General features: G+C 39.7%; 3 protein-coding genes across 5 annotated transcripts in view; 2 read left to right on the forward strand and 1 right to left on the reverse strand.

Annotated features, from left to right (window-relative positions):
* LOC106805931 (3-phosphoinositide-dependent protein kinase 1-like) overlaps positions 1-8,568 on the reverse strand; it is a 19,972-nt gene extending 11,404 nt beyond the window's left edge. The window contains exons 1-5 of one of the 3 annotated variants that reach the window (XM_014807708.1): positions 8,428-8,568; positions 1,543-1,583; positions 1,136-1,292; positions 683-725; positions 303-449 (exon numbers count right to left, since the gene is read on the reverse strand). In XM_014807708.1, coding sequence (XP_014663194.1) covers positions 303-449; positions 683-725; positions 1,136-1,292; positions 1,543-1,583; positions 8,428-8,442 — 403 coding nt within the window. In that variant the 5' untranslated portion in view covers positions 8,443-8,568. Of the gene's footprint in view, positions 1-302; positions 450-682; positions 726-1,135; positions 1,293-1,542; positions 1,584-2,858; positions 3,163-3,691; positions 3,736-8,427 lie in introns of those variants that run through there. The other 2 variants (XM_014807712.1, XM_014807713.1) reach the window with 2 other exon arrangements.
* A 50-nt stretch (positions 8,569-8,618) lies between these two features.
* LOC106805933 (dnaJ homolog subfamily C member 7-like) lies at positions 8,619-18,264 on the forward strand. The gene is made up of 13 exons (XM_014807720.1): positions 8,619-8,743; positions 10,041-10,138; positions 10,503-10,627; positions 10,776-10,889; positions 11,029-11,103; positions 11,729-11,847; positions 12,728-12,881; positions 13,312-13,476; positions 13,658-13,749; positions 14,162-14,238; positions 14,778-14,924; positions 15,051-15,194; positions 15,433-18,264. Exons 1-13 carry the CDS (start codon positions 8,646-8,648, stop codon positions 15,564-15,566), a joined length of 1,542 nt encoding a protein of 513 aa, XP_014663206.1. The 5' UTR covers positions 8,619-8,645; the 3' UTR covers positions 15,567-18,264.
* Positions 18,265-19,977: 1,713 nt separating this feature from the next.
* The window catches only part of LOC106805915 (cyclin-dependent kinase 14-like), a 59,919-nt gene continuing 58,927 nt past the window's right edge, over positions 19,978-20,969 (forward strand). Inside the window, exon 1 of the mRNA XM_014807686.1 lies at positions 19,978-20,157. Within this exon, the coding sequence (XP_014663172.1) occupies positions 20,103-20,157 (55 nt within the window). The 5' untranslated portion in view covers positions 19,978-20,102. The remainder of the gene's footprint in view (positions 20,158-20,969) is intronic.

The following is a 20,969-nucleotide window of genomic DNA, read 5'->3' on the forward strand; positions in this document are numbered from 1 at the left end:
TTTTAAAAAAAATGTTTAAAAAAATTTATGGAACCCAAAATGTCAAAAAAAAAACGTTTGGGTCGCGGCTATTTTCGAGGTCGGAGGACAGCAAACATATAATTTTTTAAGGAAGGCCTAGAGTTGAAGAAAATCTGATTTTGCACAACACACTCAAAAAACGACGACCAGGACAAACACAGCACCCCAAATAACTTCTAAAACCGAACAAAATCAAAAAAAGAAAGATTCGCTGGTTCAGTGAAGAGGACGGTAACATCCCAGTTGGCCTAAGGCCAACCGGGAATAAACCAAGAGGATACATAGTCGATCGCGGTCCTGGAACGTGCAGAACAGTTTGACGAAGAAAGGGGAAGGTCCGGCTCCGAGACGCATCAGCACCTCCTTCTCTCGCTTGATGTACGCCGTCTTCTTCTCTCGAATGATGTGCTGCTTCTCGCAAACTTTTACTGCAAGCGCGGCGGAAAAGTCACGGTTAGGTTTCGCGCTCGCAAACCGCCGATCGTCGACGCGAGGTGGCGGCTCGAATTATGTGCGAGAGCGGCGGTCGAACGAAGTAGTAGCACATCTAACACGTGTCGACATATTTAACATATAAATCTTACACGGTCAACACATGTTACACGGTGTAAAATATGTCCACTTATTTGCTCGTAACCGTGTACTGTACGCTTACACTTACTTGCATATTCTTTTTGCGTTTGGATATCTTTGGCTAAAAATACCTACAAAGACAAAACACAAACACTTGCTGAGTACAGATTTCTAATCATGCACGTGTATTATGCATCTACTTACGAAGACTATATAATTACTAAAATATTTATTAGATCAAGTAGTAATGTTGTTTCTTTTATGCGACATTCCTAGCGAATCTTTAGACGATTCTTGAGTATAATGTGACCCTTTATTTAAAATTTTGTAATATCCTAAAAAATAATACACAGCATGATACAGTTTACTGCCTGTATGAAAGAGACCAAGAATTCATTTACAAAACCAATAAAGGCAATATGCTAACACAGTGATAAAATTGTTCTCTATTTCTATTACTGAACTTAACAACAGGAGTACATGAAATTTCCTAAGTACGCCTGAAACAAACTGGACTCTCAAACACCAGCTGGACACTCACAGTTGAAAAAGAACCTTCTCCTATGATCTTTCCAAAAATATAGTCTTCGGCCTTCTTTTTGGAAAGAGGCATTGCATTCTTTGATGGACTTGGGCTCAAGTTGTCATCGCTGGTAATATTCTCACAGGTAACATCTTGGAGAGGGGAACTGCCGACACTAAAGAACAGACACACGTACGTGGTTACAATTACGTGACGGCAATATAATATGCACACGGCAAACATGACAATATTTTACTCCACGTTTACGTTTACGTAAACACCTAATATCCTAAATCCCTAAACTGCATTTCTAGAATGAACTTTTACGATTACTAAGTGCTCAGAAACGATTCAACAGCTGCTATTACTATTAGTAAACATATATCTAAGTGAACATATACGGCCTAAGTACTGAAGAGTTTTACCCGGCAGAAGATGCGTTACTCTGCGGTTGCATTTTTTTGGCCTGCAAAAGATATAAAATACATGGTCAATATATCGTAACATACATTGCGTGCACCCACACAGTGATTGACCATGCCAAAATACAAAAGTTCGATGTATGAATGCAACAGATACCATCTACACAGGTCTACGAGAAAGCCAGCCTATCAACCTGTCAAACAAGACCGTTTTGAAGTCGTATAGTGATCTATAGTGATAGTGATACTGCCACACAACTGCCAGACTGGCCAACAATGCCATCTAAACAGTGAGTGCGTCTGACCTTCATGTCCATTCCAACAATCAACAAGGTCTCCGTCACAACAATCTACGTTAGCAAACATTGTTGTGGGTGTATGTTGACTGCCTTTACACAAGCAATAATTGCCATGGTTACATGAACAAGCTATCACACAGCACAGTGCACTAGAGTTGTGCTAATGATTAAATTAGTGCTAATGACAATTCTGTTATCGTGTGTTAGTATTTCACTCCTGATGTAACTAAAGTTGTTTATATGTGTAGGTGCGACTGACTCGGTGACCCTTGATCCCTGCACCAATCCCCGCGTCAATGACGTTATTATTAGTCACTCGCTGAATTGTAATGTACTTGAACGTTGCCCCGGGGCTACACAAATTATGTAATGTCTGATGCATAAATGCATTATCTACCATCAAGTTGTACCCCCTATACTCACTGCCAGCAAAACTAGCAGCAAACGGGAAATACAAGCCACACCTTGAATGAACGTATGTGAACAGAAATACTACGCAGGATCACAAACTTAGAACCCATAGGACACAATATTTACACTAAGTGCATGACATATAGATACAATAATGTAACCCAAACCCAAGAGGATAGGCGTAGAGGATAGGCCTATCCTCTTGGGTTTGGGTTACATTATTGTATCTACATGACATATGGCTACCTTACATATATATATATATATATATATATATAAGTTAAACACAAATTTGATTTTTTTTCACGACTGATATGTGTGATACATGCGTCATACTATTGAATTGAGACACGATATTGATTACATATGTGCTGTATGAGAACCAAATATTACTTTTATTATAATTTCACAATAATTATAGTTGCTGACAATTGCATCAAACATCCTAACTACAATTTGTGAGCATGACAAATTTATTCTGTTAGAGCTCCTACCACTAAAGAACATATATATAGTAAATTTACTAAAGTTCAGAGACAATGATTGCATGATCAATCGAAATATCATTTCATAACTTATAGCTAATTAGCTAATAGGGACGTGACATACCTTAACGGTAATCGTGCGGCACAGTTTTCTAAATCCTGACTAGTGCCCGACAGTTTTTACCTATAAATACCGTTACTTATACCCTTTCATTTTCACAACATCCCACGCTAGCATATATCGAGATGACTCAACACAGAAGCAAAAGACAACACAGGCCCGCTGTACTGACCAGCCACCAACCGGACATGCGACCGCGCGCCACTCGGTACCTCTCACATACATGTCACTTTATAGGCATTTACACAATTCCCACTGTCCCACGCAGCTCTTCGGCGCTATAAATGTCAGAGATCACCAAAACTATATACTTCACCCGCACATCCGTGTGTCTATATTAGTGTGCGACACGCGGTAAACTACATCCCAACTCAGTGACAGCACGGCTGATGCAGCAGCAGCAGCAGCCAGCATACACGCGCATTACAGGTGCCGTTAAATGCGCCCGTTCCACCGAATGTTGTTTACGCTACGTCGCACTCTATCCTCATTATTGTCCCGCTGCCCGTGCAATTACTCCTCAGTATAATATGAAGCCAGATTGATCTGCCTACCCTCTCACGATAACGGGATGAGAAAAACATCTTCTTAAAATGGGTAAACATTGTAATTGGAATAGATTGTATAGATGGTTCCAAGCACATGTACACTCGAAAACATGCGTTCACACCACTGGCCACAGATAGATCTAACATACCCACACCCACCCGTGCACATCCCACACCTATACCACCCGTACTATAACCCATACACCCGACACCCACAGCCAAGCACACATCCTACACCACACCCCACACCCACACTCACCCACATACACATCCCACGCATACACTCACCAACGTAGTCCACAACTACATCCACCCACACCCAACCACGCACTCCACACTCAACCACACACCCCACACTCAACATCACACCCAACAAAACGTTCCACACCAAACCACACACCCCACACCCAATCACACACCCCGCTCACCCACTCACACGCCTCACACCTACATTAATGCATCCACACGCACATGGACACCGGATATGCCCACACGTGCACTGTGCATACACTAGTGTTGTCAATCGGTTGTAATTTCGTAATCGATCATCGGTTGGACCCAAGTAACCGATGATCGGTTACAATCGGTTACTCCGGGTGTTGAATGCCTGCGTGTGCATGTACGTGTGTGCATGTATGTGCTTGTTTAGCCCTGTTTACTATTTGTTTTGCACTGTTTACTACTGTGTGTATAATACATGTATGTTAATAAAGGATAACTTGTATAGTAGCGATGATATCTCTGATTCTCATGACTTTTCCTTTCCATGAGTTTTCTTGTTCAAGTTTTACATTTATTTCGATTTTTTTTTCTTTTTTTCTTTTTTCGATAAAATCGATTATGGATTTTGATAACCAAGCACTTGATTCGAGCCACTGTTCAACCGATGATCGAGTATAATCGATGATCGTGACATCACTAAGCGCTTGGTTCGAGCCACTGTTCAACCGATGATCGAGTATAATCGATGATCGTGACATCACTAGCATACACACACGCGGACAGATTCCTACACGTGCACAGGCACTTGGAGCGTTTCAATAAAATATAATGCTAAATAAATACGAAATCTATTTACTACCAAAGTCTTAATGTTTCTCTACTCTCTTTCACCTATTATTGCCGACAATAGTATCTTAATGTCTCGAGGCTACGGGTACGCCAGTTGCACTGCGCATGCGCTGCAGCCATATCGTAATGTCTCGAGGCTACGCTGGTACGTCAGTCACATATTATTATATTATTATAAAACATGTACAGTCCATGAACCGCAGTCTCTACACTGAATGAAAAGGTGTTACCATAAGAACAGACCAGCTTCACATATAAGGGACTATAACGTACAAGCATAATGGTTCATATATTCCATCTACCTATCTGTCTGTCTGTCTGTCTGCCTGGCTGTCTATCCATCCATCTTCAATCCATGCTTCCATCCATCCAACCATCTATGAACTAATGAAGTAGTAAGCATCATGGAGGCGCATGATACATTTTCCATGTTTCTCATGCATAACAGAGCACCAAAGTCGTCACGCTGACACAAGTCATCCAGATGCAGTCAGCATGCATCCAGAGGCAGTCATCCAGACTGCAGATAACGGGATTGCTGTGAGACATGATTCTCTACTTCAGTGACATTACATCAGGAGTAGATAATAGAAGATCTTCTATTATCTACTCCTGATTACATGTTTACTCAGCTAGTATGCAGAAAATGCCTTGCAAATGTACGAATGTGCATTGCCAGAAACGTAAGGAATGTGTGTGCACGCACATATCATGACGCACATATGCACGCACGCACGCACACACATACACACATGTGCGTGTTAAAGCAGCATCGCAGTATGTTTTTACGTGTAGACAGATGATGAAGCAGTTTCTACGCAACATGTTTGCTGTATCCCTTTCCAGAAACAACAAGGCTACATTTAAATCAGACGACAGATCTCACGGGAGTATAGTGCTTTTTCTGCATCCAATCAAAGTGCTTTTTCTGCATCCAATCAAAGTGCTATTTGAAGGCAAACAAACAAACTTCTTACCCAATAATGTAAATGTTTTACGTAGTGCAAAATAATACTGTGACACACAAAGTAAATAAATAATAAATAATATAAGTAATATATAGTGAGTTGACACGTAAACATACTTAAACCTGATACGTGTTATTTTTTAGCACTACACATTTTTGTGTATGAATATGAACATATATATATGAATATCACAGACCACAACATTTGACTGTGTTTATTGTGAGGTGATGTATAGAAAATGCACTGGCCATATGTCATATGACCCAAAGAAAATATTAATAATGGCTAGCATCAATTTAAGGCCAAATTTCCTTTCCATGGAAACGAATCTAAACATTCTCTCAGTCCAGCTTCTTCCATAGCAGCACATGGGACCTTGTACTCTGACATTCACACGCCTATATTGGTCATACCAAGATTATCACAGACGTGAGAAAAAACAACCTTTCCTGTCCCACCTATGTTACAGAACTCTATCTCTCACATAGTGTTAGAGACTGGTGAACATGTATATATATATGAACATACACGTACTAAAATCCAACTCCCATTAAAATGCATAGGAATAGTCGGCTTCCAGCCAGTTCAGCATAATTACCATTTATTTTATCATAATAGAGAAGGTTCATTGAAAGGTGGCCAGATTGCAAGGTGGATGTGTAACACTCAGCAGGCCCTTCTTGCGCAATTAATTATAATTGCGCTCCCCAAAATCCGCGTTCGATCGGGTGAACATGGAATTTTCGAGAGAAATCTAGCTGAGCACATCCTCCCCGAGAGGTAGTTATGACCTTATGATGAGCAAGTCAGCTGGTAATCAAATCTGATATCAGAGGATCAACATCAATAACCACATGAACGCAGCACTCTTTCTACCCGAGGGTATTCAATGCAAGCGTACTCATTGACAAGTGTTTCAGATATTCTTTGTATTGTCCATATTCATATCTACTACTAGTCTAGCTCTAGTAACTATAGCCCGTGTACAGTTGCCGCTGACCCGAGCGGCAACTGTACGCGGGCTATAGTTACTAGAGCTACTACTACTACTAGTCCACCTGGCTACCTGAGTTAATGTACAGGTGGCCTGATAGAAAATATACTAGCAAATGGTCTATTATGAATTTCAAATCCTAAATACATCATTCAACTCAACATGGGAACAATATTCAAGCTAGATGCCCTATCAGTATTTCCTCTCATGCCATCATATTTTCAACCTGTAGGTACTTGTGATCTGTGTAGGTGTAGTGCATACATGCACAGTCAGCACCTATGTCTATGCCTACTGTATACAATAGCTTATATACACAGGAAAATACACAGAGACTTGATGACCAAGGAACACATCCCATGTTCTATACAGATAATGTAGCATTGCTGGGTAATACGTACACCATCTAAGCCTTGGAGAATTGGTAACTAGCTATATGCCTCATGTACAGATTTAGCTAAATTGGTCTCTATACTGAGGTGACTTGTGACATGCTGACTGGTTATCTCATCTCAGTATAACTTTAGGACCCCAGTTCATGAACAATCACCATCCAATACCCTATCCCTAACCCTATATACCCCTAACTGTATCCATAACCTAACCCTAAGCCTAACCTAATCACAACATTAAAATCTGGGATTCTGCGAAATAAAATAAGTACATTCCTAGTATTATTGCTGTGAACAAACAAACACATATCATATCAATATTTACACATCTATTTGTACGTAAAAACAAAGTAGAAAACGGTAGGCCTATATATATATATACACACGTGTGTGCATGCGTGTGTGCGTGCGTGAGTATGTGTGTGTACGTATGTATGTATGCACGTATGATTTGTATAGACCCATGCAAGGTACTGCTTACAGTAGAATTTACCAATGGCTTAATTCCTCACCCCAACCAGAGCCAAGGCGTTTGGCAAGGGTCCTGGCATTGCGTTGAAGGTAATGGTAATAAGGTATATATATAGTATACTATATTCCGTATTTTATCGAATTTATGTATGACATTCACTAGATAAGTATATATATAATATGCCACCATACAGTTACCAGAAATAAGTCGGCTAAGTACTGCTCTTAATCTACTCAAACTGATTCGGACAGCGATTGATTGGAAAAGGTATGTCAATTCTAAGGACTCGACCACAGGCACTTGGAACGTCTCAATTAAAAAAAAAAGGTAAGAAAAGGTAAACACGAAATGTATTTACTACCAAAGTCTCAATGTTTCTCTTATATTTACTGGGCAAGGTTCGCGAACGCGAGAATTTCGTCAGTCTTTGTGTGATTTCGCGTGACACAGCTCGGTTACGAACAGAGACAGTATGTTTTTATAACAAGTGAACACTGTTCTTGGAAGAGAAACAAAGATGGAAGCTGTTGCATGTGTATTCATGCTGTGAAAGTGTGAAATCAAGCAAGCGTCGAGCGAATTTTGCGATCCCGCTTTCCTACCTGCTATATATATTATAAGTGTAAGCGTGCAACAGTGGAGCCGCGAGAGCAATGGGCGGGGGCAGCGTATATGGTTGCGCGTAGGATTTGGACAGAATTTACAGGAAACTGTCGGCAACAATAGGTGAAAGAGAGTATAGAAACATTAAGAATTTGGTAGTAAATAGATTTCGTATTTATAGTTAGCATTATATTTTATTGAAACGCTTCAAGTGCCTGTGGGCGTGCGGTGTACTTCACTACTTGTGTGTTGCAGACGAGCATTTGACCGGCATTTGCGGGTAATTATCGGCAATAATAGGCGAAATAGAGTAGAGAAACATTAAGACTTTTATAGTAAATACATTTCGTGTTTATTTTTTATTTTTTATTGAGACGTTCCAAGTGCCTGTGGACTCAACCACGTCGTGTAATCATATCCGTACTCATCGAAACTAGGCCTAGATGGTAGTGATAAGAGCGCTATAACACAACAGCTACCTAAACGATAGGTCTCTATGACGTAACCTCCAGACAAAGACGTACCTCATTTGTTGCCATAATCCCTGATGTTGTAATATTTACAAATATCCGCCGATCGACAGCCAAATTACGGAAACAAACGCTCCATTTTGCAGCAGATTCACACACACACACACAGTCATGGCACTCAGCGCCCTCTTCAGGCGATGAACTTAAACTGGAAGTAAAAAAATCTACTAATGTAAAGTGATAGAGCATACGATCTAACTCCAGCATGAGGGATGGCTGACGATTGTACCAGAACTGGGTCCAAGAGAAGTAAAAAGTCAGGAATCGACAACGAAAGCATGGAAACAGAAACGGAACGCCCACAGGAAGAGTGAGTTATCCCGTGTCTTGAGCACGCATTAATAGTTGACAATGGTCGTTCCCTAGATGACATTAGTAACCAGACGAAGCTATTCTATTCAGCTGCAAGTACGAAGTAGCAAAAGTCAAAACAGTCAATGGAAATGGGAACTCACGGCCCACGCAAAAACTGACTGGCCGAAAGTGAAACTGAGTGTGATGAACTGTGATCTGCCCTTTTTTGAATGAAAAGTCTATTATATGACCACTTTAGGTCTCAATAAACTACTCCCTGACCTTCGTTTAACGTATACGAAATCACTAGTACTCGTAGTAGTAGTAGGGGCAAAAATTTCTAGCTTGCCCAACGTAAAAACGACACCAGTGACCAGTCAGAGCTTTACAATGGTGCTTATTGCAAATTGAGGTCGTGTGTTATATCCAGCAGTTCTACTTTAAAAAAAAGCCACCTCCAGTCTCCACATTCCAACTATGCCGCATTTCCCGCAGAAATAGAATTTTTTTCATTCTATAGTCTAGACTATAGTAAAATAGGTAAAAATAGTTGGTCTAACTTGGTATTGACACTATTGTTATGCACTGCCACTAACTTCACACCTATGCGCAAATAGAATTGCAATTTTGGCTATCGTTACCACAGACGGTTGAAACGTTTCAATAATAAAATGATGGTAAATAAACACGAAATGTATTTCTTACCACAGTCTGAATGTTTATCTACTCTCTTTCACCTATGATTAGTAACTAATAATTTTTTGTAAATTCTATTAAAATGTTCCTCTGCTACACAATAATTTCACCGCACGCACGCCACTGCACAAACAACAGAAATATAAAGCAGGTGGGGAAAGTGAGCACCAAATTCGCACAATGCTCAATTCGTTTCACACCATCATAGCAAAAACACACAAACCAACTGCCTCCATTTTTATATCTATGCATAGCCAAATGTTTACTTGTTTGAATTTAAACCCTTGCCATTTGGTACAACTTAATTTACCCACAGATATCTAGTAAATTCCTGAGGAAAATTGCCACTCCATGGCAATGCACATGTAAGAGTTATGTGTGCACATATCTTACAGTGCAAGTAGCATGTATCTGACACTACACCTGCCGTGTATAAAATACTAACAGATTTGTTTTACAGATTGACAATGATTTTTTGTTTTACGCCAATTGCAAATGTCTGACCTCTGTCATTATAATCCGCATTTAATATTTGCAAAAAGCGTGAAGGAAAATTGTAGTGCCTACGAGTACAAATGCGTGCTTGGACTTTAATGCAATGATTTCGAATTATGCAGATTGATTTCGATGGGTGAAGAAAAAAAACTGGAAGGAAATATTGAATACTCAAAGGGAAACTACCAAGCTGCACTCCAACTCTACACAGAAGCCATCGGTAACATCAAGTGTTATGTGTGTTGAAGTAGCCGTGTACAATAAGTTGTAGGGTAGTCGATTAACAGGAGAGGATCACTCTCTAACTTTAATTATTATTTTCAGTTAAATTGGTGTTTATTGGTTCAGTTCCACTATTCAACTAGGCTATTTCTCATTGATTTTGAAAAGTAGGATTTGGTATGTAGTTTAGTTACACCATAATTTAACGGAAGTTAGTAGATCATTTTGATTTTAAAGTTGGATTTAAAAAATTCTGAGGTAATTCTATTTACAAAATCTAATCTTGGTGACAATTTTAAGCAAACATGTGTATTACAAGCTGATATTCTTAAACCTATAGATCCAATATCTACTTGTTTCAGGTTTTAATGATACTATCGCATCCTTCTATGGGAATCGTGCGGCAGTGTACCTCATGCTACATAAATACCAAAATGCCATAGAAGATGCGAAAACATCCACCACACTTGATCCAAAATTCATAAAGGTTTGATTTTGTTGTTGTAAGAAGGAACAGTTCCTTCAATACTATATCTATATATATTTTGACAAATTTTATTTTGGTTATTACAAAATATTTAGCCAGTTGCTTAATGTTGGGTGTATGTGTATTTTAATTACTTTGAAATTTTCAGGGCTATATACGAGAAGCGAAAGCCCACTTGCCATTGGGAGATGCATTTCATGCAAAATTATGTCTTGAAAAAGCACTGTTGGTTGATAAAAATAATTCACAAGTAAAAGCAGAGGTAAGGCCTTGGATACTGTTTCTCTTCATCCAAAACACACGTAGAAATAACTTCATCTATAGTTGATTGAAGGACCTTCATTAAATTAGACAATTTCGATAATGGATGATAGAATTTGATTTTTTTTTTGTATTTGTAGCTTCAGACAGCTAAAGCAGTGCAGCTGTTTGCAGATGAAGCAGAGAAAGACTACCACAAGGGAGACTTTCGAAGGGTAGCTTTACTATTATATAAAATCAATACTAGTATCTCATGCTTGTATATAAAACCTAAATTTTAATATCACTGTTATTGGCAGCTCAAATAAGATGAGATCTATTGTCAAAACTACCAAATTGGTTAATATAAGGATTTATCGCAACGTTAATCTAACTATTATTTGAACTGAAACGACGATGTTATCCCAGGATAAACGGTTATCATGCTGTTAAACTTGCAACAGCTACTGTGCTGATGGCGTAGTACATGGTAACAATTTCATGTAAAGTACCTTAGTATACATGTGTAGCAGGATTAACTCTGCCTACTGATTTTCTTGGGGAAATATCGATTTTCGCACCATGATTTTAGAAGGCTCTTGTTTGAAATGGTAAGTGCTACACTTACTGTCGATGAATGAAATGTTTATCAGGACCAATAAGTTGTAATGAAACTAAAGAATTGCACTTTAAAATATTGAAATGTTGTATCCTGCTAGGTCTGCTGTCAAAATGATGCAACCATGGAGGCAAATGGTCAATAATATTATTCATATTATTTACGTGAACAAGGGGTTTTGTGCTGGCCAACTATTTGTCTAATTGCATGTATGAATACATGATGGTGAGTGCTCTGTACAGGTGTTGTTCTGCATGGACCGAGCTTTGGATCATGCACCAGCCTGTACAGCCTTCAAGCTGGCAAGAGCTGAGGCACTTGCCATGCTAGAAAGATATCAAGAGGCGCAAGAGGTTGCCAAGTAGGTGTCAATTATATGAAATATTTTCTTATATGGTAGAATTTATTAAGGTTGTACACATAGCATATACATGCACGTACATCAATGATAGAAGTATAGCTTAAAGTTAATATGTAATAAAAACCATTTGTCATCTCTACCAAATTTTATTGGTGTTAACATATAAAACTAAAGTTAAACTTTCACGTAAACGAATTGTCATTGGTATATTTCATGCCTTTGTGTACTCCTGCCTATAATAAGTCTTTAAAATTCATTTTTCTGTTACCCACACTTTTGTAGCGTCGAATATCAGGTTCGTAGAGAGTAGAGTAGACAGTCGAGTAAGCGGTGGCAAGTACGGTTTTATTACAAGTTCGGAGGAATACAGCGTACACGTATCGGTCAGAGGTTGCCGACGTCTCTCCCGTTGTCACCAAAACCCCTCTCTTTTAAACCGTCTGCATCGTCGTCGCGACCTGTTTAGACTTCCACTAATTTGTGGCGCGGGTCGTGGGTACAACGACCGGTCGCGACCAACGTACGACGGTACCAGGTAGGAGCGGCGAGCGCCGTGTACGTTAACGTACGACGGTACCAGGTAGGAGCGGCGAGCGCCGTGTACGTTAACGTACGACGGTACCAGGTAAGAGCCGCGAGCACCGGGTACGTTGCCCGATCAATGATGGCCGTTTGATAAACCGCGACGCATTCTTGTTGAAGTTAATGCGTTTGGACCATTATGAAATGCATTCTGTCCACGCTGAATTATGTCTGCTCTTAAGTATGCAGCTAATGTCTTCTGGGTCCCTCACCGGCCGTCCCTGGACATTTGCATGATTAATGTGCCAAATTCCCCATGTCTCTATCTCATAGCTAAAACACTGTACTACACTTTCAGCTCGGTGCTCTTGTTTGACCAAATGAATGTGGATGCCATCTTTGTGAGGGGTCTGTGCCTATACTACGACGATAACATAGACAAAGCCTTCAGCCATTTCCAACACATACTGCGGCTTGCGCCTGATCACAAGAAAGCCATAGATGTTTTCAAGGTAAAACCTGCAATTAGAATATGTTTCAGACTAATTATAAATAAGTGTAAAACTATGAAATGTGAACTGTAGTGTAATATGTATAGGTAAACCTAGGGGTGAGCTAAGACCTAAACAAATAATTAAAAATAGTATGCTATGAAAAGAAATATAAACAAATTTTAAAAATAAAATAAAATTTTTTTTTGGCAAGATAGACACCCCAACCATTTCCAATTCTGTTTTTGGTGGGTAATAATTTTTCATGGTATATGAATCAGATAAGTGAACATGAGGCTTGTTTATTACCTGTTCTCGTTAGCGCTGTCTCCACTCGCTAATATTGAGTGATATGTGAATTCAGATGCAACAATTTGTGGCAGTTGTATGAATTAGCATAACATTTTATTTTGCATCGTGTGAGAGATGGCTGTGTCTGTTTACTCGGCAGAAAGCAAAGCTCTTGATACAGAAGAAACACCAGGGTAACAACTATTTTAAGACAGGAGACTTCAAAAGGGCACATGATCTCTACAGCGAAGCTTTAAATATCGATCCTAACAACAAGTCAACCAACTCCAAACTCCATTGCAACCGTGCGGCTGTATTAGCAAAGGTTATATGTGTTCTGTATTTGTACCCGTATCTTTTAGCTAAATATTCCCTATATACATGGGCTGTTATAGCATTATCATTATCAATCGTACATAACTATGCCATCTATTGGTCTGCAGTAATAGCTATACGTGCAGTTGTATTCATCGAAGCGAGGTTTGATGTGTGTTGTATACTGGCAGCTACGGCGGATAGACGAAGCGATCACAGAATGTACCAAGGCTATAGAACTTGATGACAAATACGAGAAGGCATATCTGAGAAGAGGCAAATGGTATGTAACAGTACAAGCTAGCAGATTTAGTAGTTTTTCATATTGGCAGAACATTAGAGTGTTACACTTGTCTTCCTGAATGTATTAGTTCAGTAGGCTAACAGTAACTCATGTATATTTAGGCAGGTGTTCACGTCATACTGCGAGCTGGTGAGGTACTACCACAATCTTTGCTGTCTCAGGCGATTAACTAATGATGTCTGTTAGTAGGCTCAAACTACATCTGCTGTTGTAGAGCATAAAATAAGGAGCGGACATATGTTAAGCAGAGGCGAAACTGTAATCTGCTGCATGACATGCGCATAACTTTTGGAGGGCAACGATCGTTATACCTGGCACGTTTCTAAGAAAGAAAGTAGCTAACGACTGCATGAAGTGAAATGTAATGTTTTGGAAACTGTGATGCTTACAGTTACTTAGACACGGAGCATTATGAGGAGGCGGCGCGGGACTACGAGAAACTTTCGAAGATCGACCAAAGAAATCGAGGTATATCGGTTACAGTTTTCTTTTTAGGCACAAGTATGCATATTGTGAGGAAAGTTTCACGGATCTGTAGGATCGTATTGACGTGCTATATGCATACCAGTTGATACAACTGCATATACAGGGTTCGTAGCGGGTCTTCCAAAGTCTTATAAGTACTTATTTTGCCAAAAATAAAATAAGGGCCCTTATTAGTACTTATTTTTGGTGAAATCTTAGAAAAGTACTTAATAGTCCTTATTTTTCGACTTACTGTTCTCGACTCGAGTAAGAATTGTTGTATATATAATACGGAATAATTAAATCTGCTGTGCAATTGTGTATATAAATATTATTAGTGTACTTTAATAGTCGATGATCTATCAGAAATCGCGTAAAAAAGTCTTATTTTGGCCTCCAGAAAGGGTCTTATAAGTCCTTATTTCAACATGTGTCTTACTACTATGAACGCTGATATAGTAATGTTGTAAATGAACACCAATTTAAAAGCATTTCACGTGGGCAATTCTAATTTTTTCTCATAATTGCCTTGTTTTCTGTAGAATACAAGAAACTTTATAAGGAAGCACAACTTGAACTGAAGAAGAGTAAGAGAAAAGACTATTATAAAATCCTTGGAGTTGACAAGAATGCCTCAGATGACGATATCAAGAAAGCATACAAGAAGTCTGCCTTAGTACATCATCCAGGTAAGGCTGGAGAAGCGTTTGAGGTCGAGAAAATACGGACCATGAATGACTAAATAGGTCAACGCTTTGTGAATAACGGCACTGATTACTTTGGAAATTGAATAAACACAAGTCTCTTCTTGGTAGATCGCCATAGCAATGCGTCACCAGAGGAGAAAGGTGAGCAGGAGAAAAAATTCAAAGAGGTTGGCGAGGCGTATGCGGTGTTATCAGACAAGCAGAAAAAAGCACGCTACGACAGCGGGCAGGATCTAGATGAAATGGGTGGAGGTAAGATGCTCGCATATGAAAAGTTAATTACAGGGGACGCAGTGGATTTGGCAAGCTGAAACGTACTTTTATAAGTAAGGGCGTACATTTGTTGTGCTGCACATTTGTGCTGCACTGCTTGTAGTTGTCATCACAATCGAATTGATGCACGTAGAATGCATGTTGTATTAGGTGTTATAGTTATGGTAGTGAGCCATTAGCATTTTGTAAAGGTGGATGCGTGAATTTTCTGTTTCAGATATTGACCCAGACACAATTTTCCAGGCGTTCTTCGGTGGGGCTGGTGGCTTTCCATTCCAGCATATGGGTGGCGGAGGAGGAGGAGGAGGTGGTGGGGGCTTTCCAGGAGGGTTCCACTTTCAGTTTGGTTGATAATAGTAAATATAAGTGCTGTTAGCTTCAGTGTATAGTGGATAAAGGACAAGAACAGTGCAAGCAGACATTCTTCTGGGGGGTGGGGGGTATGGGTGCTGCACTACATTGCAGCTAGTAGACTGAGGTGTGGAGCATGTGATATAGCGATCTTTGCTGTTGCATCTAACTTCCACACCAACCCAAATACGTGAACATGACCTTGTATTAACATGCCCGATCGAACCTCAGAACACGTGTGTAGGTATCTCACAGTTGACTTGATTTGAGGATTTTTCATTGACATAGCAATCGCTTTAGAGGTGCCATGTGTCCCAGTGTGTGACATGTACCTTGTGGTGGAACTGCTGTTGTTTTACTAACTGCAATCCAAGATTTTGTATCCTTGCTATGAATTTGTGCCATCCTTGATGTGACGAACACGCATGTCAGGTCGTACTGAACGTATTGAAACTGGAAATGAAAACAAAACTTGCGCCACTTGTATCGTAGTTCTTTCGTGCAGAGCAATGTGATCAGAAATGCAGAGTAGTTCATCAAATTCACTTGGTTCCACTAATCTCATATCGTTCAAATTATCTATATGAATTCTCGCTGTACTTCTCCATGTCCAAACGTAGGGTTGCGTGTGCGTATCATCTGATGCTTATGTATTACACATGCATCTCGTAATGCCCATTATCCTATGCCCTGCGAGTCATGTGCAAGTGCAATTTAACAACATTTCTGATCAGGGGCCAGTTGCCAGAAACGTAATTCGTCTGAACGTTAGTCTTAACAATCTGAACAATCTTAACAGTCTTAACTCTTTCTCATAGACCGTACCTCTATACACTGCATATGAGAAATTTGTAATTTTGCCACGTTATTGTCGACGGTCTATGAGAAAACGTTCACGTTGAAACTAATGTTAAGTCTAAATTTGTTCGTGGCAATGGGCCCCTGGTCTCCGGAAAGAGCGGACATATCCCCACTTTCTTGGGGTGATGCTGTGAGATGGGGTATTGTTATCATATAAGTTGATATAAATGGTCATATCATGAGTTCGAACATTTAGCAGTTTATTTTTAATTTCGCACCCTTAGTGAGTGGTGTTTTAGTAATTACAGCGTTCGCGTTGGCTATCTAAGCAACGTGGTCGAGTCTACGCTATTTAGATGAGGTTTATTTAATGCAAGGAAGCTCCATTGTCCCCAGAAGCAAACCTGCGAGAATTCTCTGTTCATCTCGAACAACGTGTTAGGTGACAGGAATGGTTACAAATAGTTTTGGTGGATCCAAAACCAATCTTCGTTTATTCACAGAGTTGTATGTGAAGTGCAACACGTGTGACATTGGAAAGGCAGCATATATTAAGATATATATAAAGTAAAGAATTTAAGGTATGTGCTAAAAAAACAACCATCATATCGGGCAGTAAACTGGAATGCTAATCTTAGCAAGCCGAGATATTCCTGTAGTGCTTCGGTTATTGAGTTTCAAAATTTCTGTGTTAGTATTTTACCCAGCTTTATGTAGCATTGTATGAAACACGTACTGCACCTGTACGTTTATGATGTATATGGAACAGCAAGTAGCTATGTGCGTGTTGGCTTGCTGTCTCGTCTGTTTTATCTAGCTGGCTTATTTCAATGGTCTGTCAAAACATATTTGTCCGTCATTGCTTATATGCAGTTCTCAGAAAAGGTACAGTGTCGTCCTAATTGTTGGTGTCACGTGGTAAGCATGTCTGTCACTGTGTTAATGTGTGTGATTCTATCTATCCCCTACGGATTACATTCTTGATGCTGCGTGATACTGTGTGTAATCACGGACGTATCTATACAATATGTGGGTGTGTGTATATCAGGTGTAAAAGGGTCTCACCCCTTACCATGTAAGATCATTCACGCCTTGTTTGAATGAATATTACTGTGTATCTATACAGTGTATATATAGATTACAGGCGTGGTGCAGGCGATTGGCATAACGAAATATTTGCATTTGTTGTCTATTTACTCTTTGCGTGCACAATGTTGACGATGCGTTTTAATTGTTTAAAATGAATGAGTGGTCGGATGGAGCAGTTGTTCGTTGTCAATTTCTATCGTTTCGATAACAATCCTGAGAACAAGTAAATGACCATATACCATAGATGCAAGGTTAAGGTTGTCATGATGGATGCATGATTACGTTGTCAGCTACAGTCATGTCTGTGTTGGCGAATACGGCTATAGAACGGGCACCTGTCTATAACGGACAACTAGCGTTTTCCTTGAGTGACCGTTGTGTACAGGTTGCATTGTACATACATCTATAGTGTAATCCTACACACATAAGCACGCCCACCGACAGTCATTTTCTTAGCTGGCGGTCATTTCCCTTAAACATTGGATTTGGAGCTTCCGATTTCCCAAACCAATCCAAATTTAGGGGTGTACGGTTGGATTAATCGGAATTGGCTCGATAAAACACCCCTGATTGGTTTGTAAATGCCGATGTGGCAGACGCGTATCTGACAAGTTGGCGTGGGATCCAACTTTTAAATACATACTCGATGATTGCCAATTTGCTTTTACGAAATTGCATTTATGCTTCACGACAATTCATATTGAGTACTTACTACACGAGTGGATAGGATGTTTGTTCGGTTTTGTACATATATACACCCTTAGTGAATGACATGAATGAATAAAACACGTTTTACTCATGGGAGAAATCTATGTTTGCACATGCTCAGTATTGTCTAAACCATATATGATATCAGGAGTGTATAATAATAGACTATTATTATACACACCTGATGACATTTTATGGAAATTATATGTTTAAATAGAGTAGGCCTACATACATTCGAAGTAGCTTCACAAATGAAATTCATCTCGGTGCCTGTCTGATAGAAGGCCATGGCTAGCCTAAGTTGGGTGATACTCCATTAGGAGTGTTCCCAACTTTAATGTCATTATAATGGTCATATATATATATGGTCATGGTCAGGGTCATATATTAGTTTGTGGGTTAATGTCATTTAGGTTAGGATTAGGATTATCAATCGTTAATCATTAATGATATCAAAGTTGGGAACACTCTTAACTAATAGTGCGTTAGCCCTTAAGTTAACGCAAATGAAATTTGTCTTAAAAAAGTCCGCTAATAAATGGCGATGTGTACCCTTTCTAATATGCATATGGATGACCAGCGTTTATCCAATGAAGTAAATGTTAATTTGTTAAAATTATGTCTGTTTATTAATGAAGTGTTACCTGGCTAACGTAACACGAATGAAATTTAAATCAACCAATAGGTGGCGATCCATGGCTGTATCCTCTGCTTGTATCTTGTATCTTGTGGTCCCTCTCCTGCTTGTATTTCACAAGGCACTGATTCTCTCTTTGGAATGTGCGGGGAATTTATTCTTCTTCTTATTCCGTCTTATTCTTATTTCTTCTTCTTATTTCTTCTTCTTATTCCTTCTTCTTATTTCTTATTCTTATTCCTTCTTTTTTATTCCTTCTTCTTTTTTATTTCTTATTCTTATTCCTTCTTCTTATTTCTTATTATTATTCTATCTGCTGTATGATGTATCTAAGGTTCGATCTGTATACTGTATCTACATAATCTGTGTACCCAGGTTTGTGAGAGTATGTGCTCACCAGTAGTTTGGCGTGAAAAGTCTGTCCCTAAATGATTAATCTCTCACTTTGGTTATTATTCTAAGAGCGTAGCTCAGGGATGGCGTTGAAGGGCTAATTTTATCGCTACATGTGATATATATTACCGTATATCAAATGTAAAACAATGTTTTATTCCGAAAACACTTAAGTTGCCATTGTAATCCGTGCAAAATGTTGATGTTTTATTTTATGATAGTCATTGAGCTCTCTCATTCTAACGTTCCGCCCCGTCGGGGAGCTTTGCCCCCTCCACCTTCGGGGACCTTGGCCCCGCACCCCGTTACAGTCATTTGATTTCTCTCTTCCTGCCTCCGTTCCGGCCCACGTTATGGACGTTTGTCCCCGTGTCTGACAAACGGTGGTGTCACCCTTGCCGTAGCCCTGAGCACATTCTTCAGGCGGATGGGGTATGTAGAACTTCAGGGATTACCTGAATAATAATGACGAAGCATGGGCGCATGCAGCTTCGAAGGTGGGCGTCGGGACGAGGGTCACAAGGATATTGTTTTAAGGATTTACCCATTCATCATAGGGTTGTTTATATTCTTACGTTTATTAGGTTTTAATCTTGCTCTAAAATCTAGGAGGCAACTGCCTTCTTGCCACGCGTTAAGCCAGATAAGATGCTACGGCCCTCGAGAGATCGGTGGTCATTAACGAACATCCGCTATAAATCCACCAAACCTCGGACGCGTGGAATATGACTGGTTTTACTCGAGAGATGGCAGCACTGAATGATCAACAAAAAATGTCAGAAACGTGATCGCCGCTTGAAACTGCACACAATAAGTAGTGTCAAAAAGCAGTCCATGTAGATCATTCTTGATACTTTATATGCTAGAGTGATATTGTGTGTTATGCTACGACTGTGAGGATACCCGCAATGTCTTTATCCGATGAAGCCCGGGCTAGAAAACCACCCGTCGTCATGAGAGAAGGTACGCCAGAAATTTGTTATACTTATAAATTATAGGCCTATAATATATTTGTGTACATTGTATTAATTTTTGTAAGTCTCTACTAACAGTGTTGCGTTTTAAAATGGTATCAGAATTCCATTTTAACTTCACTTGATCTTAGCGCAAATAATTAAGCGTGCAATGCCTAACACCATTGTTTATTTCATTCGTAAGGTCCGATCTTGTGAGTCGTACTCTGTTTGCTTGTAAACATCATTATCATTGGCATTATGCAATGCAAGTCCAATGCACTGCAGTGCATGTCACTGCAATGATTGTGTAAAACTAAGATATATACGTGGCAGTTGCTTCAGTTATCCGTATCACCACATGCTAATCCTACGTGAGGACCCTGGTTTTTAATCATCGGCTTCAGATAAGGTCAGGGCTGCATGAGGTCATGTTTCAATGTTACTGTTAGGATCGTTTGTTAGGTTTTTCGGTTCCAGTTTTATTGTTAGAAGTTTTTAATGGCATATTAGGGCTAGAGTGGTGGTGATTAATGTACATAAGTCTTATAGTAGGATTGAGCTTGTGTGTTGTACCTCATGTCTTGTGCATTCCGGCTCAGCCTTAGGCTGATAGGGTCTATGTCCCCCAGGGTACTGCCGGAACGTACCCTGGGTACGGTCCGGTATACCAGAACGTACCCTGGTACTAAATACTACTATCTAATATGCCGGACCGTACCTCGCCTACTCCACTAACGAGTCTAGGGAGTCGCCTACGCCTACTCCCTAACCCTAACCATAAGCCTAACCCTAACTCTAACCCTAACTCTAACCCTAACT

The sequence above is a fragment of the Priapulus caudatus genome, unplaced genomic scaffold (genome assembly GCF_000485595.1).
Source record: "Priapulus caudatus unplaced genomic scaffold, Priapulus_caudatus-5.0.1 Scaffold133, whole genome shotgun sequence".
NCBI lineage: Eukaryota > Metazoa > Priapulida > Priapulimorpha > Priapulimorphida > Priapulidae > Priapulus > Priapulus caudatus.

Coding starts and splice junctions, on each gene's coding strand:
- LOC106805933 (XM_014807720.1), top strand. CDS start 8,646: ATGGCTGACGATTGTACCAGAACTGGGTCCAAGAGAAGTAAAAAGTCA. Junction 11,104..11,728: donor ACAAGGGAGACTTTCGAAGG/GTAGCTTTACTA, acceptor TGCTCTGTACAG/GTGTTGTTCTGCATGGACCG. Junction 11,848..12,727: donor GAGGCGCAAGAGGTTGCCAA/GTAGGTGTCAAT, acceptor CTACACTTTCAG/CTCGGTGCTCTTGTTTGACC.